The sequence below is a fragment of the Sander lucioperca genome, chromosome 15 (assembly GCF_008315115.2).
Source record: "Sander lucioperca isolate FBNREF2018 chromosome 15, SLUC_FBN_1.2, whole genome shotgun sequence".
In the NCBI taxonomy this organism is placed as follows: Eukaryota; Metazoa; Chordata; class Actinopteri; order Perciformes; family Percidae; genus Sander; species Sander lucioperca.
In genome coordinates, this window is record NC_050187.1 from 15,404,841 (window position 1) to 15,425,653 (window position 20,813).

Below are 20,813 nucleotides of genomic sequence, written 5' to 3' on the forward strand. Positions count from 1 at the left end.
ACCACATATTTCCTCCAAGGAAACCCCCTCAGAACCAGTCAGGCCCAGACAGGGCAAACATGCAGCTGAAAAGGAGACGTGCCAAACAAGCACACAGAGACACACATTGACTGCTCCAAGTCCAGCATACACAAGAAGGAAACATCAAAAATGATTTATCTGAGAAATAGAAAAGATACATTTGAATTGTTTTATTTACCTTAGTACACATCAGTGGATTTCATTTGTCTGAGGCGGTGTTCTCCCTATATAGACTCTCCTACTGGACCCAAAAGGGTTTGCCCTTGTTGTGTGAAAAATGTTTCCATCTGACAAGACAGACACATTATGTAATGACTTCATCAACGTGAGCGGGGTGTAAAAGGTTTAGCTTAGAGGATGTCTATACCTTGCTGCACACACCAGCCTCCCTCAGGGAAGGCTGACTTGGCTAATATTGACCTCCTCCCAGTGACTGAGTAGGTATTGACTAAATAGAAACAGGAAAAATGAAAATATGAGTGGATCTGACAACCAAGCAGGATAACCCCTGCGTGATCCTGGAGAGCAGATGAGCAGACACTGAGCCTGACACATCCGCACAAAGCACCAATCCTTCAACTTGAAATGTAATACTGCCTATTGGTGGTCAATATGGGAATTGGGAGCACAGCAAAGGTGTCAGAGGCCAGTCATTGCTTTAAAAGGATGGATGAACTCATGCAGGGGAAGATTGCAAGCAGAAAACATAGCGGGGAAAGGGTGTATACCACGTCTGCTATAGTTAGAATTTATTTTAGAGTGACACAATAAATGTTAGTTTCTAGATTTAATTCAGTTCCTGAGAAAACAGTATATGTGCCCAGTTATGTTTTTGACCACTAGTGGCGCTGTGAAGCATTGTTTTGATTAGGGCATCCCCATATTGCTTGTATTTAGAATTTTACCAACAATTGCATGAGGACACCCCTTTGCACAATGAGCACAGGGACACATGCAGACGTTCTTGCCAAATGCAGAGGGACATAATGTATATTAACAGTTGGTGGGACGTAAAAGCTTGCAATGAACCAATAAAAGAACAGAAGCAGAACACTCAAACAAAGGTTTTATAAGGTAAGAAATGCATCAGACATGTTATCTCCAGACAAAACACTGCAGCAAACTGCATTTTAGTGAGAAAATGAAATAGGATGATTTGTGTTTCCACGATACCTTTAACCAGAGGCACACAAACTCACTGATGACTTTTTCATGTCTCTGCATGCAGTTTGAAGATAGGTACAAGCAGACAATAGCATAGCTCAGGTACTGGGCAATCTATTAGATCATGTTGCAAGTTAGGTAAGGGAACATTTCTCTACTGAGCAAGAAGGAAAATACTATATTTCTATTTTTAAGCCGAACACTACACTTGGACATTTCTGGTACATTTGAACAAGTTATCACAAAAACCCTCCCTCCACCATCACTCTCACACACACACACACACACACACACACACACACACACAATGCCTCATCAGCAGAGGTTGCTATAGGCCAGTGGCTGTCCAGAGGTCAGATCATTACCAATGCAGCCATGGATCATAGATACAGACCTCATATTAGTTCTTCCTTCATCATTCCCCTCTGATCTCGCTCTGCAGCTGCACTGCCTCTCATCTTTATGATTAGGAAATGGCCCAATCCTTCTCCTTCACACTCACACCATTCCTTATAGACTCAACACACGTATTCCATCATTATAATTATTTGACAATCCATATCAATTGACAAATTTGTCAGTGGAGTCTGTTTTTCACATCGCATTGTTCACATGCCAAAAATATGCTGTAGTATTGTGGACCCCAATCTCTGGAGGCCCTACTGACATTTCCCTTAAAGCTCCTCCAAGGTACTTAAGTCCTCTTGTTGATGGGGAAGGATTTTCATTACAGTCATTGGTTATGTACTACTAAACATTTAGTGGCAGTAAGGTAATGTCAGTTACTGTTCCTGTGGGAGGTTATTGACATTTTACTTTACTCTGCTGGAACAAGCTCGCAGAGGTAAAACAGACACTTTAGAATATTTTAGGCAGTGTGTTTGGTGGTCTTCTTGGCAAAATTTACTGGAGAATATAAAAATCCATAAAGCCTGCCCTTCTCTTTCAGACAGATTAAATGAAAATAATATGAAATGAAATACAAGGAATTAATTGTGAGTTTTTCCTGCTGAAATCGTCTCTAGCTCTTTTTTTTTCAAATCAGATAGCACAGTGCTTCTGCTGCTGGCAGTGGGAGCTGGCAGGAACAGCTCAAAGCATATGAAAGTCTGTGTGATGTCTCTTTAACTTTGAAAGAACAATTTTTGAAAATGTGAGCTAAAATGCTAGATGCCTCAAGCATGCTGTACTCCATTTTAGTCTACAGTACCATGCAGCAATGAAGCCTGAATAACACAGTAGTAGGAACTATTTGTTCAGCTCTAATGTGTAAAAGAAAATGTGAGGCACATGCAGCATTTGTTGAATTAACATACAAATTGCTGATATATTATCTTACGGATTTTTCTGAATCTAGCAAGACAGCATTTTCCTGTCAAAATGTGTTATATTCTGTACTGCATAAACGGCCTTAGAAGCACCATGGTGATGTTTTACACTGATGAAATAACCAGGCAGCTTACCAGAATGTTATCAGTTCTACTTAGTCGCACTGTGCTGAGCACTCATGCATAATTGTGTACATAAGCATTTACCAAAATCTGTCGTCTGTTTAGCAATATTAGGCTGACTTCATTGACTATCCTTATTGCACTTATCGTGATTATAGTGAGCAGCTAATGTCGTCCGCCTTTGGAAAGTAAGACTTTGAGCTCAGCACTTTCTTCCAGGCTTTGGTCATAACCATGCCTTCTCAAAGCCCAATGTCAGGCTTCTCCTTTGATGTTTGGATGGAGGCGTTTTGTTCAAAGGGATAACCTTTTCTGGGAACTTCTTTGAAATGATAATTCACAAGCTTGCCGCAGGTGGAGCTGCAGCTCTCTCGGCAGACGGGGTCAATCAAAGTCAAATGGAGGAACTACTCACAGCTTCAGCTGAGTAGCCGGAGCCAGTGTCTTGCTTTAGCTGTCACCAGCATAATCCCTACTGCTGGTAAAGCCAGTGGACACTAACTGATGTCACAGTGACAAGCAGATTTTAAGGAGCAGAACGTGCCCTGGGTAGTTGTGCTGTCATGGTCACCAAGGATCTACAAATATGTATGTGTGTTTGAGTGTTTACACAGCTCTGACTATAGAAGCCTGTCAGACCCAAGCAGAGTTTTTTCCAAGATGCAGAGGCTGTGTGTACTAGTGGCGAGAGGGACGCAGGTGTGTGTAATTACATCAGTAATAGCCTGGATATGGTCCACCTGCCTCAAAGTGAACCCTCTATCCAATCCAGCGCTGCTGACAACAAAGGAGACGAGCACTCACTGATTATGGCTTTGATGATGCAGCTAGGAGGCTGTGTTTTATGGGGAGATATTTCTGGCTCAGGAATAATTTGCTTGAATTATTCAATCTGTCTCGAACAATGACATGTACTATGAGTGTATGATCACACGTGCAACACTCATATGTCATATTTATCATGTCAGATGAATAAATCCTAAACACAATACATATTTACTGTGTGTATGTGAGAGTGTATGATACATACAGTTCATTATGCTCAGGCACTGTGATGGATTGGTGACCTGACCAGGTTTCTTTCCATCCAGTCGATGCTGGTGTTTACTCAATTCGACCTTGGTCATAAGCAAACAAAGCCAATGAATGAATTATTTCAGCCAGTGTTAATTTTGTATATCAGTCTCCTTTCGCTGTTGTCCATCTGGATCCAGCCATTCAGGATCCTGAATAAGCCTGTGCCTCGGTAACAAGGCAGCACAGGACACATAGACACAGATCTCCCCTGGGTTTGGGCTCCAGCTGGAGCAGACATGCTAGGGCAACCTGTCCCTATTATTGTTTGTGACAGAATCAAGAAGGAAATACAAGTAGTGAAAGTGCGTGTGTTGTGCCTGCACGTCAGATTCTGCTGGCAGTGCCCCCAATGTAATTATGGGCATGGGTGGCCAGCTATGACAGCTCATCTGTCAGCCAGCCAATAGGAGTCTGGGGCACCTGGTGAGCCCTGCACCACAATAATGAGCCACAGATACACACAAATTAAAAATCACATATAGTGTCATGAAACAAGAAATGTGGGTAAAGGACACTTTCATATTGGTTCATGCTACTCATTAACACTGTGGCACATGCATCTGCCACAAATTGACAGAGGTAGCCACTCCCAAATCTTGTTTCTCTGCATTTTGTGTGACATGAAAATGAGTTACAAAGTCATAGGTTGCACCCCTGGCATTATCATTTTAATTACTTATATTCCAAACCCAATTACAACTAAGAGGCAATGGTTTTGAATTGATTAGGCCTAATGAAAGTGTTCTGCAGAAGGTTTAAATGAAATAATTGAAATTAGATCCTTAACCTGCATGATTAAATATTCCACAGTAGAGCATTAGTGTTGACAAACAATGTCTGCACCATAAATTAATGTCTTTATGTTGTAATAGAAAATAAAGTATGCTCTCGCCTCACTATCGAAACTCGCTCAACAACTTCAAGTTGTCACTTGTTTTCTAGGATGTATTGGGCATTAAATAATTAATTGGAAATTCAATTTTTTACTTTAATCTTTACTAAGTCATATCTGAAGAATGCCAACTATACATGTTGATGTCCCTTTCTTGAGGAAACACACTGTTTCTGTCAAAATCCTTACAGTCCATTGAACTCTTAGCATTCCCCCAAGTTGGCTGGGTCTCAAAGAGCGACAGGTCAAGCCAACTACACCGTCTTGCAGCTTATTGTGCAAAACATATTTCTGTCATGGCGACCATCCCTCCCATATGCAACCCCGGAACCCAGTCATATTGTGCTCACTCTTTGGCAAACGCCCTCCAATCAGGGATGAGTAATGACTAGGCAGGCTTGCATGCAGTGATCCCAGCTTTCTAATTAGTCTTCCATTAACTTTTTTCAACGTTGGCGGCTGCAGAGTGCATGCTCAACACACACAAACACCAGCATACACACACCTCGCAGCCTCAGTCCAAAATACTGGGCCTCTTCTCCAGTATTTAGTAGCATGTTCTACTCTGAAGTGATCATTTACGTCATGCTCATTTTTCATGCTCAGTATTTGTCGTGGTGCTAATTCATGTATTTCACATTTAAATATAATTACGCGCTTACAGTGTAATGCTATTTTGTGTATGATCTTTTCTCTTTTTATGTATGTGTAATTATCGATATAAAGCAGGTAGGAAATACAGTGAGTTTGTGTGTCATCACTAATCCACGTGATAAAGAACGAACAATGTATTTTAAAGTGTATATGATTGAAAACATCTGGTGCATGTGATTTTGGTTCAGACTACTATTCAGTAGTAATGCTCTTCAACTACTCTTATACAGTAGATTCTTCGTCTATGACTATACGGTACTGTATGTGTGCATGCAGGAGACAAGCTGTCTTTGAAAGTACAGACTGTTAGAATTTACATTTATAAAGAAAAAGTCACAGATCACCTTCTCTGTTGTATTTGATTCATTTTAAACTGTTAAGAAGGCCTGGCCTGCAGTTTGTTTGGATACAGACAGAATGTCAATGTCAAAGACCATACAATGGGTTTCTGATCTTTAGAGAAAGAACTTTCCCAAGTCTTCTGCAGAATGTGGACATGCTTTAACAGAACTACACAAAGAGATTGACAGAGAGGGAAAGGGAGAGTGAGATTAGAGTCTTCATGACATGGAAACTAAGATTTTCCATTTGGTTTTGTTTCTCAGAGTTGTTAACTCAGAGTAATATTTCTTCTTTTCTTTTGTAACATTAAACACAACATAGGAAAGTGTGTGTGTGTGTGTGTGTGTGTGTGTGTGTGTGTGTGTGTGTGTGTATTGTGTGCGTGTGTGTTTCAATGAAAGGCATGAATTCATGATTCATCCTGTTTCACAGTGGGCAGTCAGTTTCAGAATGGAGCTCCATAAAAGAGTAATGGAAATTCCTGGGGAGCTGCTATCCTGTGGCCTTCCAGCACCCAGTGGTATGCACTATCTTGGTGTATTATCACTTTTCTCACAATCTGTTTGTCAGCGAGCCCACGACTTCAAAGGAGACTTAAAGCTTGCTTTCATTTTCTGTCGCAGTTGAGAGAGTGAGTCTACATTTTATGAACAAAGCCCCCCCCCCAAGACAAGGCAAAATAAAATGTTACCATCCTGGATGCAGCTCTTAACATTTACTCAAAAGCGCGGATCATAAACTATTAATAGATATATGTCTGTATGAGCACCAGAAGGGTGCCTCTTTGAATCAGATCCTTGTGTTGGGCAGGGTTAGAAATGATGCTAAAGCTGGTAGGCTCCCTTTATTCCCCCATAACATCACTATTCTGCATGGAGGAGAATTGGGGGGGGGGAGCTACCATTATGGCTGTTGTGTAAAATTGCCATTATTCAGTCAAGCTATTATATGCTGTCGTGGTGTGTAATGCATCTCTGTGACTGATGCCTGCACATCTAAGACTCCACTGGAGAAGGGTGAAAGTGAAAGAGGCGACCTCTTTCTCTGAAATCTTTCAAAAGCTCTGTAAATTACTCATTTTAGACACATTATCACAGTATTAACAGTCAAGATGGCCAGTGAATAGCTTTATATCAGTTTTTATAAACCAGTATGAATTATAACACACAGAGTTGTGAAATTGTTGACTGAAAAAGTGGCATATATTATTTACATATCATTTTTTGGTGTATGTCTCGACTATTGTAAGTACCAGAGACCATGATGCTCTCCAACTTCATCATCCCCTTGTGCTTTCTGGAAAATAAATCCCTTTCATATTAAACCCGATTATTTGAATGATTTTGGCCCTAAAGGGTGAAAAACAAAATGGTTATCAGATTTCTACTGACCCTACTAATATAAGTAAAATACCTCAAATATGCTGGAAGTTAACTAATAGGTACTAATTTGTCGTTATAAACTCCTTGTTGAGTCTAAGAGCCAGTGAGCTCGTTCAGAGTTTTGTTGTTCTGAAACAGAAAGGAACCTCTCTGCTTTCTAATCTGTTCCCCCTGTAGATGAAGGTGGAAGGTGTAATAAGTTATCAATTAAATTGGTTTCATCATTTTATGGCATCCTTTGCTGTGCTGCATCAACAGCAAACCTAAGCTAACTTTGTGGTAACGTTCAAAGGTTGGTTATCTGTACAAAAAACATAATGCCAATGTGTCGGAGTGTGAAGCTTCAGTTTTGAAATAATGCTTAAATGATTCTGTACACAGTTGGTATATTGGGAGCATCGTGAGCAAATACAGAAAGCCAGGTCATCCTGAGTGATTAGAAAATTTTGAATCTCAGTAGGCAGTGAGAAAACAGTGGCATTGTTCAACAACACCCACTGAGCTATTCAATGTATGTGGTGATGAGAGCCTGATTTCACCTTTTACACAAACATACTGTAGCAGACTTTTACTTTGTTTTAGCAGCCATTATATACAGTTTATTTCCAACATTGTTAAAACGTGAATGTGTCACCTCTGCATCTGTCTGTGATCAGCATGTATCAGGAGACATATATATATATATATTACAGTTAGTGCGTGTGTTGTTAGTGTTGGCCATGTAACTGTTCCAAAGTTGTCATTGACATGACTTGCTGTTGTTGCACAATTGCACAGCTTCAAAACAAGAGATCTAGAGTAAGAAAAAGAAATTATTGGCTAATGGTCATTTTCAAGTTTTTTGCTTTTCTTCTTTTTTTAGCTATCTAACTTCAAAAACTAAAATATATTAAAGCCATTGTCTGTATTGTGTTTTGATGATGTTGAAAATAAGTCACTTTTTTTGTTTTCCATCAAGGGTGACATTGTTTGTTTGAGTTTTCAATACCAAATGTACTTATTCCATGTTGTTTTTCATTTCAACATGTAATTGTTTTTATGGTCCTGAATAAAATGCTTTGCCATTTTCTCTTGTCATTTTCAATTTGGGTGAAAGTATTCTCCATTGCTCATCTTTAATGTTACACTTTAATGTCATTGCACTTTGTCTGATACTGATTGCTCTGCTCAAACACTGCACCCATTCAATAATGCTTATTCTGATGTAATGTGCTGTAATGTTCTCTCTCAGAGGGTCTAGTTTGGGTGGTCTTGATTAGGAGGGTAACTAATTAGATTTCTGAATGGCTATGAATATGGCCTGCTGGTGCAGATTACCATCAGATCTAAACTTGCCCAGTTAGTTTTTATGTCATGTTTGTTTTAACAATGACACTTACTGCTCTTCTCTCTTTTTCTTCCTTTGCAGATCACACGGGTCATTTTCTGTGTCTTCCTCGAGACCGACTTTGCCATCTACAAGAAGAATATGTCTGTCATTTTTCCAGGTATGTGTGTTAACTTCCAATTGACTGGACTGCATATCAGTAATCCCATATCATTACATTTCCTCTGTTTTGTGTAGAACTAGTTCATGGATAGATGAATGATTTATATGCTGTGTTTTTCCAAGGCCTCCTTTTGAAGGTTTTGTGTAATACGTGATGTCAGCACCTGCCTAATTGACCATGTGTATAGACCGAGGCAGCTTTGCTCCCTTGTTTTTTTTTTTTTAAGATTATTTTTTGGGCTTTTTCCGCCTCTAATTTGACAGGACAGCTAGGTGAGAAAGGGGAGAGAGAGGGGGAAGACATCCAGAAAATCGTCACAGGTCGGATTCTAACCCTGGACCTCTGCGTCGAGGCATAAACCTCTCAGTATATGTGCGCCTGCTCTACCCACTGAGCCAACCCGGCCACATTTGCTCCCTTGTTTATCTTAGAAAACATCTGCAGCAAGAGAGATGTTGATCCTGGAAGCAGTAGTATAAGGATCTGTTGGGCTTGGGTGACACCTTTAAATGAAAACAAAGTCAATGCACCCGCACGGCCATTTGGGAGATTAACAGTGAGAATTTATGCTGACAGTTGGTAAAACAAGTGTCAGGTTCTCCAAGGATTGCCTTAATAGGATTAGAATAGTTAGACTTCTTGTCAGCGAACCAGCAAGGTGATATTTAGCATAATTGTTGATATTCTGATGAGACTTTAATGCTAGATTTGATTGACTGTATAAATTGTCCTCGGCAGTGAATGTCTTCTGCAAGAACTACAAAATTCAGGGATGCATAGCAGCCACTGATCGTCCTTGGTTACTTGGTTTTATTCTATATGTGAAATAAACAAACATCCATCTTCTACTCCCACTTTTTTTCTGTCTCTCCCTCTCTCAATGCCCTCCCCCCTTTCACGCCATCATCTTTTTTTTTCGGGGGCCAGAAGCAGTCACCAGCTCTGATGGGGGCTCCACGGAGGATTGGGTTTAATAGCTGGGGAGCTAAAAGAGGCTGGCTGGCTTCACCAGCCTAGCATTACCTCCCATTTACCTCACTTTTCCCTCACCACCTCCCCAACGGAATACCGGCTCTCAGGCCTTCATCTCGCTGCTCCCAGATGTAGAGTGTTTTGTTCCCCCTGCGCTCCCCCCGCTCCCCGCCCAGGCTCTACCCTGAAAGATTACATTCTGGGGAGAGACCTTAATTATAATGCCTGCCCCCATGCACCTAGCACCTGTCTCATCATATTAGTGCTCTGAGATGAGAATCTGGAGCTGTTGTTCTCCAGTTATCACTCTTGCCATTTACAAGTGCTGTCAGTGGATAAGTGCCCTATATCTCTCAATGACTGGGAACATAGAGGATACAAAACAACAGGCTCTGTGCAAGCCACAAAAGGGAAATCTGAAAAGTTCTGAGAGCTACATTATTAGAAGATAATATTTATATATAAGATATATTTAATTTAAAAACTATTGTTTACCATCATGCAATAAGTTGCTAATGAGGAAAACAGAGGTCAGTCTTTGATTAAGTGTGGGGTCGTTCCAGAAGGCTACCACAGCACACACCATGATGTCACCCTGAGCGCTCTTCCTCATCACAGCATCTCGCCTGTCACATGCCCTTTCCCCTCTGGGGAGCCACTTTTTCAGAGCCACCTTTATCACTGATCTGTGTGTGTGTGTGTGTGTGTGTGTGTGTGTGAGTGTGATTAATTTCATTATAACCCTAGTGGTTAACTACGTGTGACATTCCCACTCAGGGTCATTGTCTGAAGTATGGCAGGTTTTTTTTTTTTTTACACCATGCTTGCCGACACCTCCAATCTTTCACCTCATGTGCTTGTTCAAAGGTTTTACCATCCTCTCTCTATAAAAAACAACAGCTCTTTTAAGATGTTCCATAAGGAAGATTTAAAGATAACATAATTACAAGTGCTGTGATTGTAGACTAGACATTTAAGTAAGGGAGTGTATTCATAGATTTTATCCAGCCATGCTGCACCACGTAGATGAGTTTAACAGTAGTCGATTGGTGTGCTTGAAAGAAAGAAATGCTGATTGGTATGATTGCACCATGTAGGGAATGCATAACCCCGTAGTGTGAAAAGACTTGCATTTAGCCTGCGCAGAGTGGCAGTAGTGAATCAGAGGCTGTGAATTAGCTCTGCAGGTGTGCTCGTACGCTTTCTGAACATCCCATCATCCTCACTGTTAGAGACAGACAGTCAGGTAGATTTTGCGGCAACACTGAATGCATCACAGAGAGGCCTGAGACCATTCTGTCGCCTGGAACATGATCTCGCTTTCAATAATGTAATGCCCTGCACTGTAAAGGTTAGCCCCCACCCCTTATTCTCTCTTCCTCATTCATTCTCACTTTCACCTCTCCTTGTTCAGATGCCACTAGCCCATTACCTCATCCCTCCACTTTCTATCATTCTTCCTCATTATTTCAAGGAGGAGTTTCTCCACAGCCTCCTCTATCAGTAAACCATTCCGGAGCTGTTATGTGAATAGTGGCCTTGATCTTTCTGTAATTTGTATCTGTGGTTGTGTGAAACTCAGGATCTTCCCTGTGACATCAGTTTCAAGCATGTCTAGAGCTAAGAGCAGGCACAATAGATTTTTTTTATTGAAGTCTTACTATTCTCATTTTTCATTGTATAGCTGCTTTTCTCATATTCAAGCAATCTGTCAAGTGACAATGACTGGAGCAGGAACGTGTAAACAGGACATTTGCATACAGGAAATTGCTTTATTACAATGTGCATTCCCACAAGCTGCCACTATGAGGGAGACAAAATATGGTCACATCTCTGCAGAAGGAGGAAACTGAAAAATAGCCTGTGCTCACAAGAATGCTCATGCACACCGTGAATACAGGCACATCAGCTACAACGCACAAGCACATACATTTAAAACAGGAAAGTGCACCTAGTCGAGTATTGAATATTCAAACATTGACATCACAGTGAAACATTAGCACAAATGACTGCAGCAGTTTGTGCCCAGTGTTCAAACAGTGATATCATGACTTTGCATAAACATACACGCCACTTTCTAAAGCCAAGAGGTGCGTGTTATCTGTACGCATTATGAGCTATCCGTGTGTATGTCTACGCAGAAGAACGGGACGTTGCATTTGGAGCTATCTGCGTGTATGTCTACGCTTGCACCGCGTGTATGTTTATGCCGTGTATGTCTACGCCACAACGGGACGTTGCATTTGGAGCTCCGGTTGGGTTTAGGAAAAGAACGGGATGGTTGGATTTAAGAAAACAATAACGGGACGCGGGACAACAACGGCACGGTTGGGTTTAGGAAAAGAAGAACGGGGTTGAGTTTAGGAAAAGTACAACAGGGTTGGCTTTAGTAAAAGAGAAAGCAATGGAAACGTGACACGCGGAACATGAAGGAAACGTGACACGCGGGACACAATCCCCGCTGTCCTGGGTGAAAGTCCTGTGTTTGACCCATCCACCACCCCGACCAACCTCCCTACGCAGATTTTCACCCTTTCATACTACTCGCTACAGCGTAAATTCACACGTAATCGCAAGGTAATGTAAGTCAATGGAGGCCAAACGGCATTGATAAATACGCTAAAAAGCGGCTATGCGTCTTGATAACACGCCAATAATGGTATACGAATTGGCGTGTCATACATACGCCACTTCATGAGATCAGTCTGTGTTTGATGAGTAATGATGGATTTTTCACAAACAGACAAAGGTCTTTTTCATGTATGCCAGCTCAAGGAGTACTTCAGTTTGTGTGTAAAGGAGGCCTCTCACACACAAATACTAAAATATGCTAATACACAAAGCAACTATACATAAAGCTTTTGCCTCTGTAGTACCATTCACCACCTCGGCAACTGAGCTCATAACCAGTGATATAATGACCTATTCATTACTTTGAAAAGCCATAAACTGTAAACATCTCAAAGGTGCTATGATAATCTTGCTATCTGGTTAGGAGGAACATCCATGTTTGCATCATTTGAAAGAATACACGCACCTAGAAACAGCAGCCAGAAAATGTCAAGGAATTACCACGGTTGTATTTTTAGCAAAAGTATAACCATTAATTGACAGAGCTTAAGTAATGCAATTAATCATATGCCATGATTCTATTAAGTATTCAGAGTGGTTCATAGATAGTGATTGACCACATGCTTGCCTTGGCGTGTATTATTTGCGAGCATGGAAGCAGTCATGCAGCTGTGGTTGTAGAGAGTAAAAGCATGTTGAAATTGATTCCGGGTACACTCCTTCACTAATATGATCCGGGTGACTGCCCACCAGCTGGGCTCCATCTCTTCTTCTCCTCAATCAGCCACAGTGCTGACAATATTAACACAGCCCACAGATCTGCAGGGGCTGCTGCATTCTCCCAAACTGTTTCACTGACTTTCCAATTGACATTTGTTTACAAGGCTCTTAATACACACTCCTTACTTCCAACTCCACTGCACACACATCTACCCCCATATGTCCATAATAGAAGCTTCCCCTCAACCCCCACTGCTTTGGAAGAAGTAAAGTTGTGATATGCACACACTTCTATCACACACGCGTAATATGTGGAGAGAAGATATGAAGGGCTACAGGAACCCTGAGGGGTGAAAATTAAGTCTGTGTTGCTTTCACGAGGCTATTCCTCGGGGCAGGGAAATGAGGAGACCATGGTGTGTTAGTGGTGTGATTATCAAAAAGCATAGTGGCTCAGAGTCTGTCAGTCAGCTTTGGCAGATAATGAGGATTCAGTTAAACTCATCATATGTGAAAATGTTCACGTTTGTGCATAAGTCACAGACATGTAGAAAATACAAAAGAAGAAATACATATCCTACTACCTGCTTGTCAACATGTAGATTTTTGGGCAGACAGGGTTACTTTTTTGATAATATAAAGGTTTAGAACTTGCTTTGCAGTAGTACAGTTTATAACTTTAAATCCAACTGTCCTAACCATCATGGCAAGCTATTCCAGCAAGTGAGTGAAAAAGGTAACTTAAAGAAATAATTATTTCACTTTCTTGTCAAGAATTTGATGAAAAGATTAATAAGTCTTTCCAAGAGTGAGATGTGAGGAGGATAGATTCCACTACTTAACGCTTAGCTTAGCTGAGGAAACAGCTAGCATGGCTTAAAAGATGAAGTGCTCATATTATGCTCTTTTCACCATGTGTGTTGAGCTCTCTGTTTTAGCTACAGAGTAAGGCATCCCACTTCTGTACTATCTTTGTTGGGAGTCGCACATGCGCAGTAAGTACTGCTAACTTGTCAGTTGCAAAGCATGAGGGTGTGCCACGCTAGCAGCTAGGCGAGCATTATAACGTGTTACAAAGTGACACACGTTCGTCACGGAAGTAAAGGCTGGACTACAATAGAGCAGTTTGGAGCAGTTTGTGAACAAGGTTTGAGCTTTTTCACTTTGTAAACCTATAACATGCACAAAAAGATATATAACACATTAAAGGAAAGAGCAAAAGCCAAAAAGCATAATATGAACACTTTAAGTAAAAACAAAATATGCCGAAAAGCACTAATAAAGGGGGCGCCCTGGTAGCTCACCTGGTAGAGTGTGCACCCCATGTACCAAGGCTCAGTCTTTAACGCAGCGGCCCAAGGTTTGATTCCAACCTGCGGCCCTTTGCTGCACGTCATCCCCTTCTCTCTCCCCCGTTTCCTGTCTACTGTCCTATCAATTGAAGGCCAAAATGCCCCAAAAAAGCACTTATAATTACCAAATTAACACTTTATGACTTTGTTTGTTTAATCTGTACATAAACCAATATGTAAAAACAAGTTGTAGTTTTACAGGGTTCTATGTGCTGGACTATTTCTTGGCCTGATACAGTGACTTCCTGGAGTTTTGTCATTGCTTTGAGGTTGCCAGGCAACCAGTGGAGAAACCAGGTCATATAACAGGTTAATTAGTGAGCTAAGTTTCATTTTTAGCACACAGAAATGACAGTGGCATTGATCCTCTCATCAAACCCTCAGAAAAAAAGGAAATTAGCATATTTCTCAAAAATGTCAAACTATTGAACAGCTGATAGTTTCTCTCATCTTGTTTCATATCATAATAGTGTTCATTTAATCAAGATCAAGAAAGCAACACAGTACAGTAAGAATCCCTTGCGTGAAGCTTTGATTGTGTTGTCTTTACCCGTAGAAATAAATAAAGGTGTCATATATTGTTATTCCAGTCACATACATATCCTGTGCTGACAGCAGTGTTGAGCAGTGGCAATAATGTTATAGCATGTGGCAGTAGCTGGTACACCCCATGTTTCCATTCTGGCACTATTGTTATACTGTATCAGTGGGCCATCCTTTGTTTCCCCAAGCAGGGTTAGATTAATGCACTGTACCCTTTTATTCAGTGTTATACAAAAGAAAAGTCTGTCGCTGGATCCACAGGGAGCTCTGATGGTTACACTTCTACAGAACAGATGACAACAGCCTTTCATCAAAGCTAACGCTTTCTTTTTCTTGTTAACCACAGTGCAATCATTGCTCAGACTCGTGCACAGCCTTTTACACACACATGTATAGTCATATAGTATAGTCACATCATACACTTGCCCTCAGACATACTCCATCCAGATGAACCGTGCATAATAACACACAAGCTCACACATACTATATATACAGTGGCTTGACTCAAAGAATGTTGCATGCTGAGATCTGAGTGTGTGTGTGTTCGTAGGATGGGAGCCGGGATCCGTGAGCAGGCATTCACAGTTGCTCTCTCCCTGTCTCTCCCTCGGCAATTCCTCCCTCTGCAACATTCAATGTCTCCTTCTCATCTCCCACTGTGCAACTCAACTCATCCACCCAGAAATACCTTTAGTTCTCTTAGTCTGTCTCACACAATAGACGTATAGAGAAAAGAAGAGAAAATCAAAGTTTTTTTTTATTAAAAGGCGCAGTTGTCTGCCCCAGCCTGCAGTCCTTGTAATTTGAGGAAATGGGAGGTTTTGTGTAATTTATGCTGAGCCTACCAGTATAGGTTTAATTGAAAACGAATGTCTCATGAATGTGAGCCCCCCCACCCCAAACACACAGCCACATACGCAGTCATTTGGTGTAAGAACTCGCTAGATCCAAGGCCGTCTGGTGGGGGAATTCAGGGAGGCTGCGAAGGGTTGTTGGTAAGATTTCGGAACATGGCGGCTGGTGTGGAAGAAGGAGGTGAAAGAGTTCCAACAGCCAGCTTTTGAACATGTGAATGGGATGGGTTTTTGCTTTTAGTACCAAAAGAAAAATCATATTGCAATCACATATTGAGAAAACACTGCAGGTTTTAGTTTCATAGTTTGACTGCTCTAAGCAGACACAGAGTATGGCATTAAAATACTGTGCTCTAACATTATAATCAAGGAGACGTTGTGATGACTCACTGTATCGTACATTATAAAATAGCATGGTTTGACATGCTGTCTTTTCCCCCCTGCCAGACAATGACACCGAGGTTGCAGAGGAGCAGTTGAAGGAAGGTGAGTGACAGAATATTTCATGGTTGCCTTTTTACCTTAACACCTCCATTAAAGCACACAGAGGCTGAGTGAGTGGCGTAGCTTGAACTGGTGACAGTGATTTGCTAGGTTTTATGCAGCACATGAAATTATACGTTTATTCATTTGGTGACGAGTTGGATCCCAGGCCTGACACATCGCAGTTAAAAATACTTCATGTCAGGTACATTACATTACAAGAGCTTATATCCACAGCTAATTCCCAACACCGTTCTCTTCATCCGGCTTACAGGCACAATGCCTTTAGACCACCGAAAGCGAGTGACAAAAAAACAGAAGAGCAACATCTCTCCACAGAATGCACCAGGCGCTGGCACAAACACAACTGTTAGCGCATAATGCTTTTATCACCGCACCATCTTGGCACACGGCCTGAAACTCCCAGATACTGCTTATCGGGATAAACTATTGACATTTGTCTGTGCACTGATGTCCTGAATACGCAATAGCTCAAACAGAAAGCCTCATGGAAGTGTCTATATTGTTCGAATAGCAGCAGAGGTTAGCAGCAGTTCCTTATTTTTCTCTTTGGTAGACAAAAACATTTAATTTTTATGAAATGTTTTATGAAATGTTCTGCCTCTAGCAATTTTCTCCAAGGTACAGTAGGTCTTAGAAAGCCCCCGTTGGCAAGCTTTCTTTACGAGTATGATGGGGATTCAAAGCATGGGCTTGCCAGCTATTACTGCTGTGTCCCTTGAAGACGTCATAGTCCACGTGCAACCAACTAAGCAGAGAGCAATGTTAGTTTTACTGTCTATAGAAGGAAGTCTTCAGATTACTGTAGATGTAGAACCCAGGGTGCTATCAAAATGTTTTTCCTCTAAAAGTAACCCCCATGATTTGCCAATTACACGCATCTGTGTTTTCAATGAGATTCCATTTTGGGTGAAGATAAAAGGGCTGTTTTATAACTGCACTGTAAAATGTGATATTCCAGAGTGAAACAATGTGCACGTAATGGCTAACTCATAAAGGCTGAGAGGAACTGCATTCGAGAGTTTGTACTATGGGGCCTGAGCGACTAGGTTATTTTCTGTTGCGTTCCTCACCGGCTATTTTACATTGCATACTCTATAATAACATAGCACCAGACCATATCAATCCAACTGCAATAACCCCTTATAATTCCTAGCTCTGTTGTATTATTATGCCAGCCCTGCCCCGGTCCAGTTTGGCCTTGTTTGATAGGCCTCTTCACCAGTGCCACGGACTGGCTTTTTATTCTGCTCCATCAGCCAGAGTTTGAATCAGTGAAGTCTGGAGCTTATTCAAAGGTTTGAATAACTGCCATTCTCTCTTGGAATGGTGCTTTTTATCTCAGACTGCGCTCTGGAGTTCGTCTCAAAGCCTCACATTCTTTCCTTTCTCTCCCACAGGAGTCATTTTGTTTTTGTCAGGCAGGTTTAAAACAAAACAGTGTAAGAGCTCTTGTAGCGTGGTCAGCCATGGCAGGATGGCCAAGTTAGAATAATCACTGCTACGATGAGTGAGGCTTGCTAAAAGTCTTTTATTTACACCATCCCTTATCTAACAGTTCCAATTGACAAGATGTCACGCCCTTCGCATCCTGATAGTGTTGGGGGGATAACGACGTGTCACTCCCTCGTCTGTATATCACCATTTATTTCTGTTTATTTATAGATAACACATCCATGAAATCCACAACCAAGGAAGAGAGTGAAGACAGTAGAGGTAAGCTTATTTTTGTGTGTGTGTGTGTGTGTGTGTGTGTGTGTGTGTGTGTGTGTGTGTGTGTGTGTGTGTGATTGTGATTGTGATTGTGTGTGTGTGTGTGTGTGTGTGTGTGTGTGTGTGTGTGTGTGTGATTGTGATTGTGATTGTGTGTGTGTGTGTTTGTTTTGTATTCTAATTTTATAAATGATTACTGCATTTTTTGAGTAAGTTTTGAGTTTCAAATAACATGACGGGTAGGGGAAACATTGTACATTGATATGTGTTTACATAATAATTTGTTTGGTGTGTATGAAGTAATGCAGTGTGTTCTTGGTCGGTTGCTCGCTCTCTGGTGCCAAGTTCCTCTTTGGGGAAATGAATACAAGATGAAGCTTGGTCTTTTTTAAAAGAATGTTTTGTTAGAGGCAAACTTGTTTAAGAAGCCATTATCTGGCTATTCTGCAGTTTCAGCCCCTTTGGATGTGTAATATTGAAACAGTTATAGGCTTCTCCGATACGATGGACCAAAGATAATTAGATTCCTACACTGGAGGGTGTTAGTAGGCAATTAAATTCGTACACCATCCATTTGTCTTCAAGCCTTAAGGTTGCAGGGAATTTTTGAAGATAGCAGTCATGGTTGTTTTCTTTGGGGAAGCGGATCCTCAGCTGATCGTGAGAGGCTGGACTGGATAGTGCACACAATTTAAGGGCATCAATACATTCTGTGTTGTGAAACAAAGCACAATAAGTCATTTCTCCCTGCCTATTCAACATACCTTTCCCTAATCCAAAGCAGTAATTCAATATGATTCACAAATTCAATCATCAGCATTAGGAGGGCATAAGTATTTTGTAATAATCTTTATAAATCCTAATTTATCAGGCCCGGCAGCTTAATAGTAACTAATCCATTCACAAAAGGCCTTGGCACAGCTTTCTAGCATGGGAACAGTCTCAGTCCTTGAGACAACCTCTCTCACAGGAAAGGAATGAAATGATTTTGTACTGCCTGCACTGTAAAGGTTAGGTCTGGTTCGATGTAGCACATAGGAAGGATTAATCATAGAAACACTCAGATGTCAAGATAGCACAGAGCAGAGGAAATACAAGCTGCAAAAACCAACTGTCAGCTATGTGAGACAGACATTATAAGGTGCTCGAGTCTCATACACCTCTGTACGTTTGAACAAAAACACAATATATTTTACCATCTTGTCTATAGAGCCAGCAAAGCAGGTCACCTATTTGGTGTAGTCAATATGTGGAGCACTTTTTTTAGAATAAATTACACTGCAGCACAGTTGGTGGAGTGTATCTGTCAATATGCCTCAGTGTGATCCATCACACCCATCACACTCCTCAGGGGATTCACTCTTCTCAGTCCATGGGTCAGACGGGAGGGTTTTTTAGCCATGGCACTGATGAAGAGAAAGTATTAAGGCTTTCTCCACTGTTGTTCAATGATAAATACACTGGTTAGTGGACTGAAATTAAGTATAGGGCTGCTCTGCCCCACACACAACTGCAATTTTGCATGAGTAAAATGCTTCTTCAGCACACATTTGACACAAACACACAACTTTTATTTATATATATATATATATTATATTAACTGCATTTCGTTGTCTTTGTACTTGTACTCTGCACAATGACAATAAAGTTGAATCTAATCTAATATATAGCTGTATAAATCGTATTACTGTATAAACATCAGAGAACATCAAAACACATCTCACATTATACTTACAATGTATTATGATTTTGGATTTATTTTTATCTTATTCTATTCTCTAAGTGTTGATTTACTCTTATTGCTTTTATCGCTTTGTTCCTTGTGATCTTTTCTAAGCAACTTATGTCTCAAATGAATTTCCTACTTTCATGAGACTTCAAATTTAAGTGCTTTATAAATGAAGTTCTAATTATATTTACTTAAAGACCAACACAACGTGGGAGTTGTTCAGATTTGCAAAACAGTATTTCAACTCTTTTTCAAAAGAGGCTAACACGCAATCCCTCGTCAACTACAAATAACCCCCCCGAAGTGTATTTGCAAAAAAGGGTCACAGATTAACTCTGTGTGTGTGTATGTGTGTGTGTGTGTGTGTGTGTGTGTTTGTGTGTGTTTGTGTGATGAGCTGTGTTGTGATGTAATCCACATGAAACATAGGCAAACAGCATGCAGATGCTGCGAGCTATAGAAAGAAAAAGAGAGAGAAAGGGTGGGTGAGACACAGAGGCGAATGCTGGCACAGAGGTCCAGGGCGGAGTATAGCGTCCTTACAGCACACCTGAGTTGGCAAGCAGCCCCACAGTGTCTATTATTTGATATCAGAATAGTATTAGTGAGATTAGTGGATGTCACAGGGCACAGTAAAATGTGAACATTGAGCCAGAAATCAATGCCTGGCTGGGTCTGTTTGCCTGGCATGCTTGAGCTTTCTGGGAAAGACCCGAGGAAAAGAGGGGGAGATAGGGAGAGAAGGCACGGAGCGCGGATAGACTTGCAGATTAATAACGCTATGTGTGGACAGACAGTTAGCCTCTCCATGGGATGCCATCTCTTACACCGTGGCACCCCATCAAGCATAGCTCACAAACACACTCGCACTTTGCTTGCCACACACACATATTTCATGTGCAAAAGGTCTTTGAATGATAGCTGTTGGTCATCTCGCAGCCCTTTTTCCTTTACACGTCTCATGAATTTTTCAAGCTCCCCTTTTTTTAATCTTTTTTGTCCTTTGCTCCAGTTGGCTTTAATGGAAGCAAAAGGAGTCAGGGCTGGGGGGAAGAGATAGAGCATAGCCAGGGTGTGTGTGCAAGTTAACTTGTTCACATTTCTATTCATTCCTAAATATATGACATACTGCTTTTACTTCCTTGGAAATATTGTCTGTAGTTGATGTTTACTCACTGGTCATGCAAGTAGGACACACAGGGATGGTTGCATATCAGCAACTAAATAAATAGTTTATGTACTTGTGATACTGTACTTCTGAATCTGATGTTGACATAAATAAATCATTCAAGTGTGTGAGACTAACATTTTATCCAAGAAAATACTACTACTTCAACACAAGTGCAGGCGAGTGCCTAAAATGGCCTTTTAGTCAATTTATT

General features: G+C 41.0%; 1 protein-coding gene across 6 annotated transcripts in view; it reads left to right on the forward strand.

Annotated features, from left to right (window-relative positions):
* The window catches only part of macrod2 (mono-ADP ribosylhydrolase 2), a 434,913-nt gene that overhangs the window by 387,142 nt on the left and 26,958 nt on the right, over positions 1–20,813 (forward strand). For 4 of the 6 annotated variants that reach the window (XM_035992660.1, XM_035992661.1, XM_035992662.1 and 1 more), the window contains exons 9-11: positions 8,392–8,470; positions 15,933–15,971; positions 17,649–17,705. In XM_035992660.1, the coding sequence (XP_035848553.1) occupies positions 8,392–8,470; positions 15,933–15,971; positions 17,649–17,705 (175 nt within the window). The remainder of the gene's footprint in view (positions 1–8,391; positions 8,471–15,932; positions 15,972–17,648; positions 17,706–20,813) is intronic. The other 2 variants (XM_031301858.2, XM_031301878.2) reach the window with 1 other exon arrangement.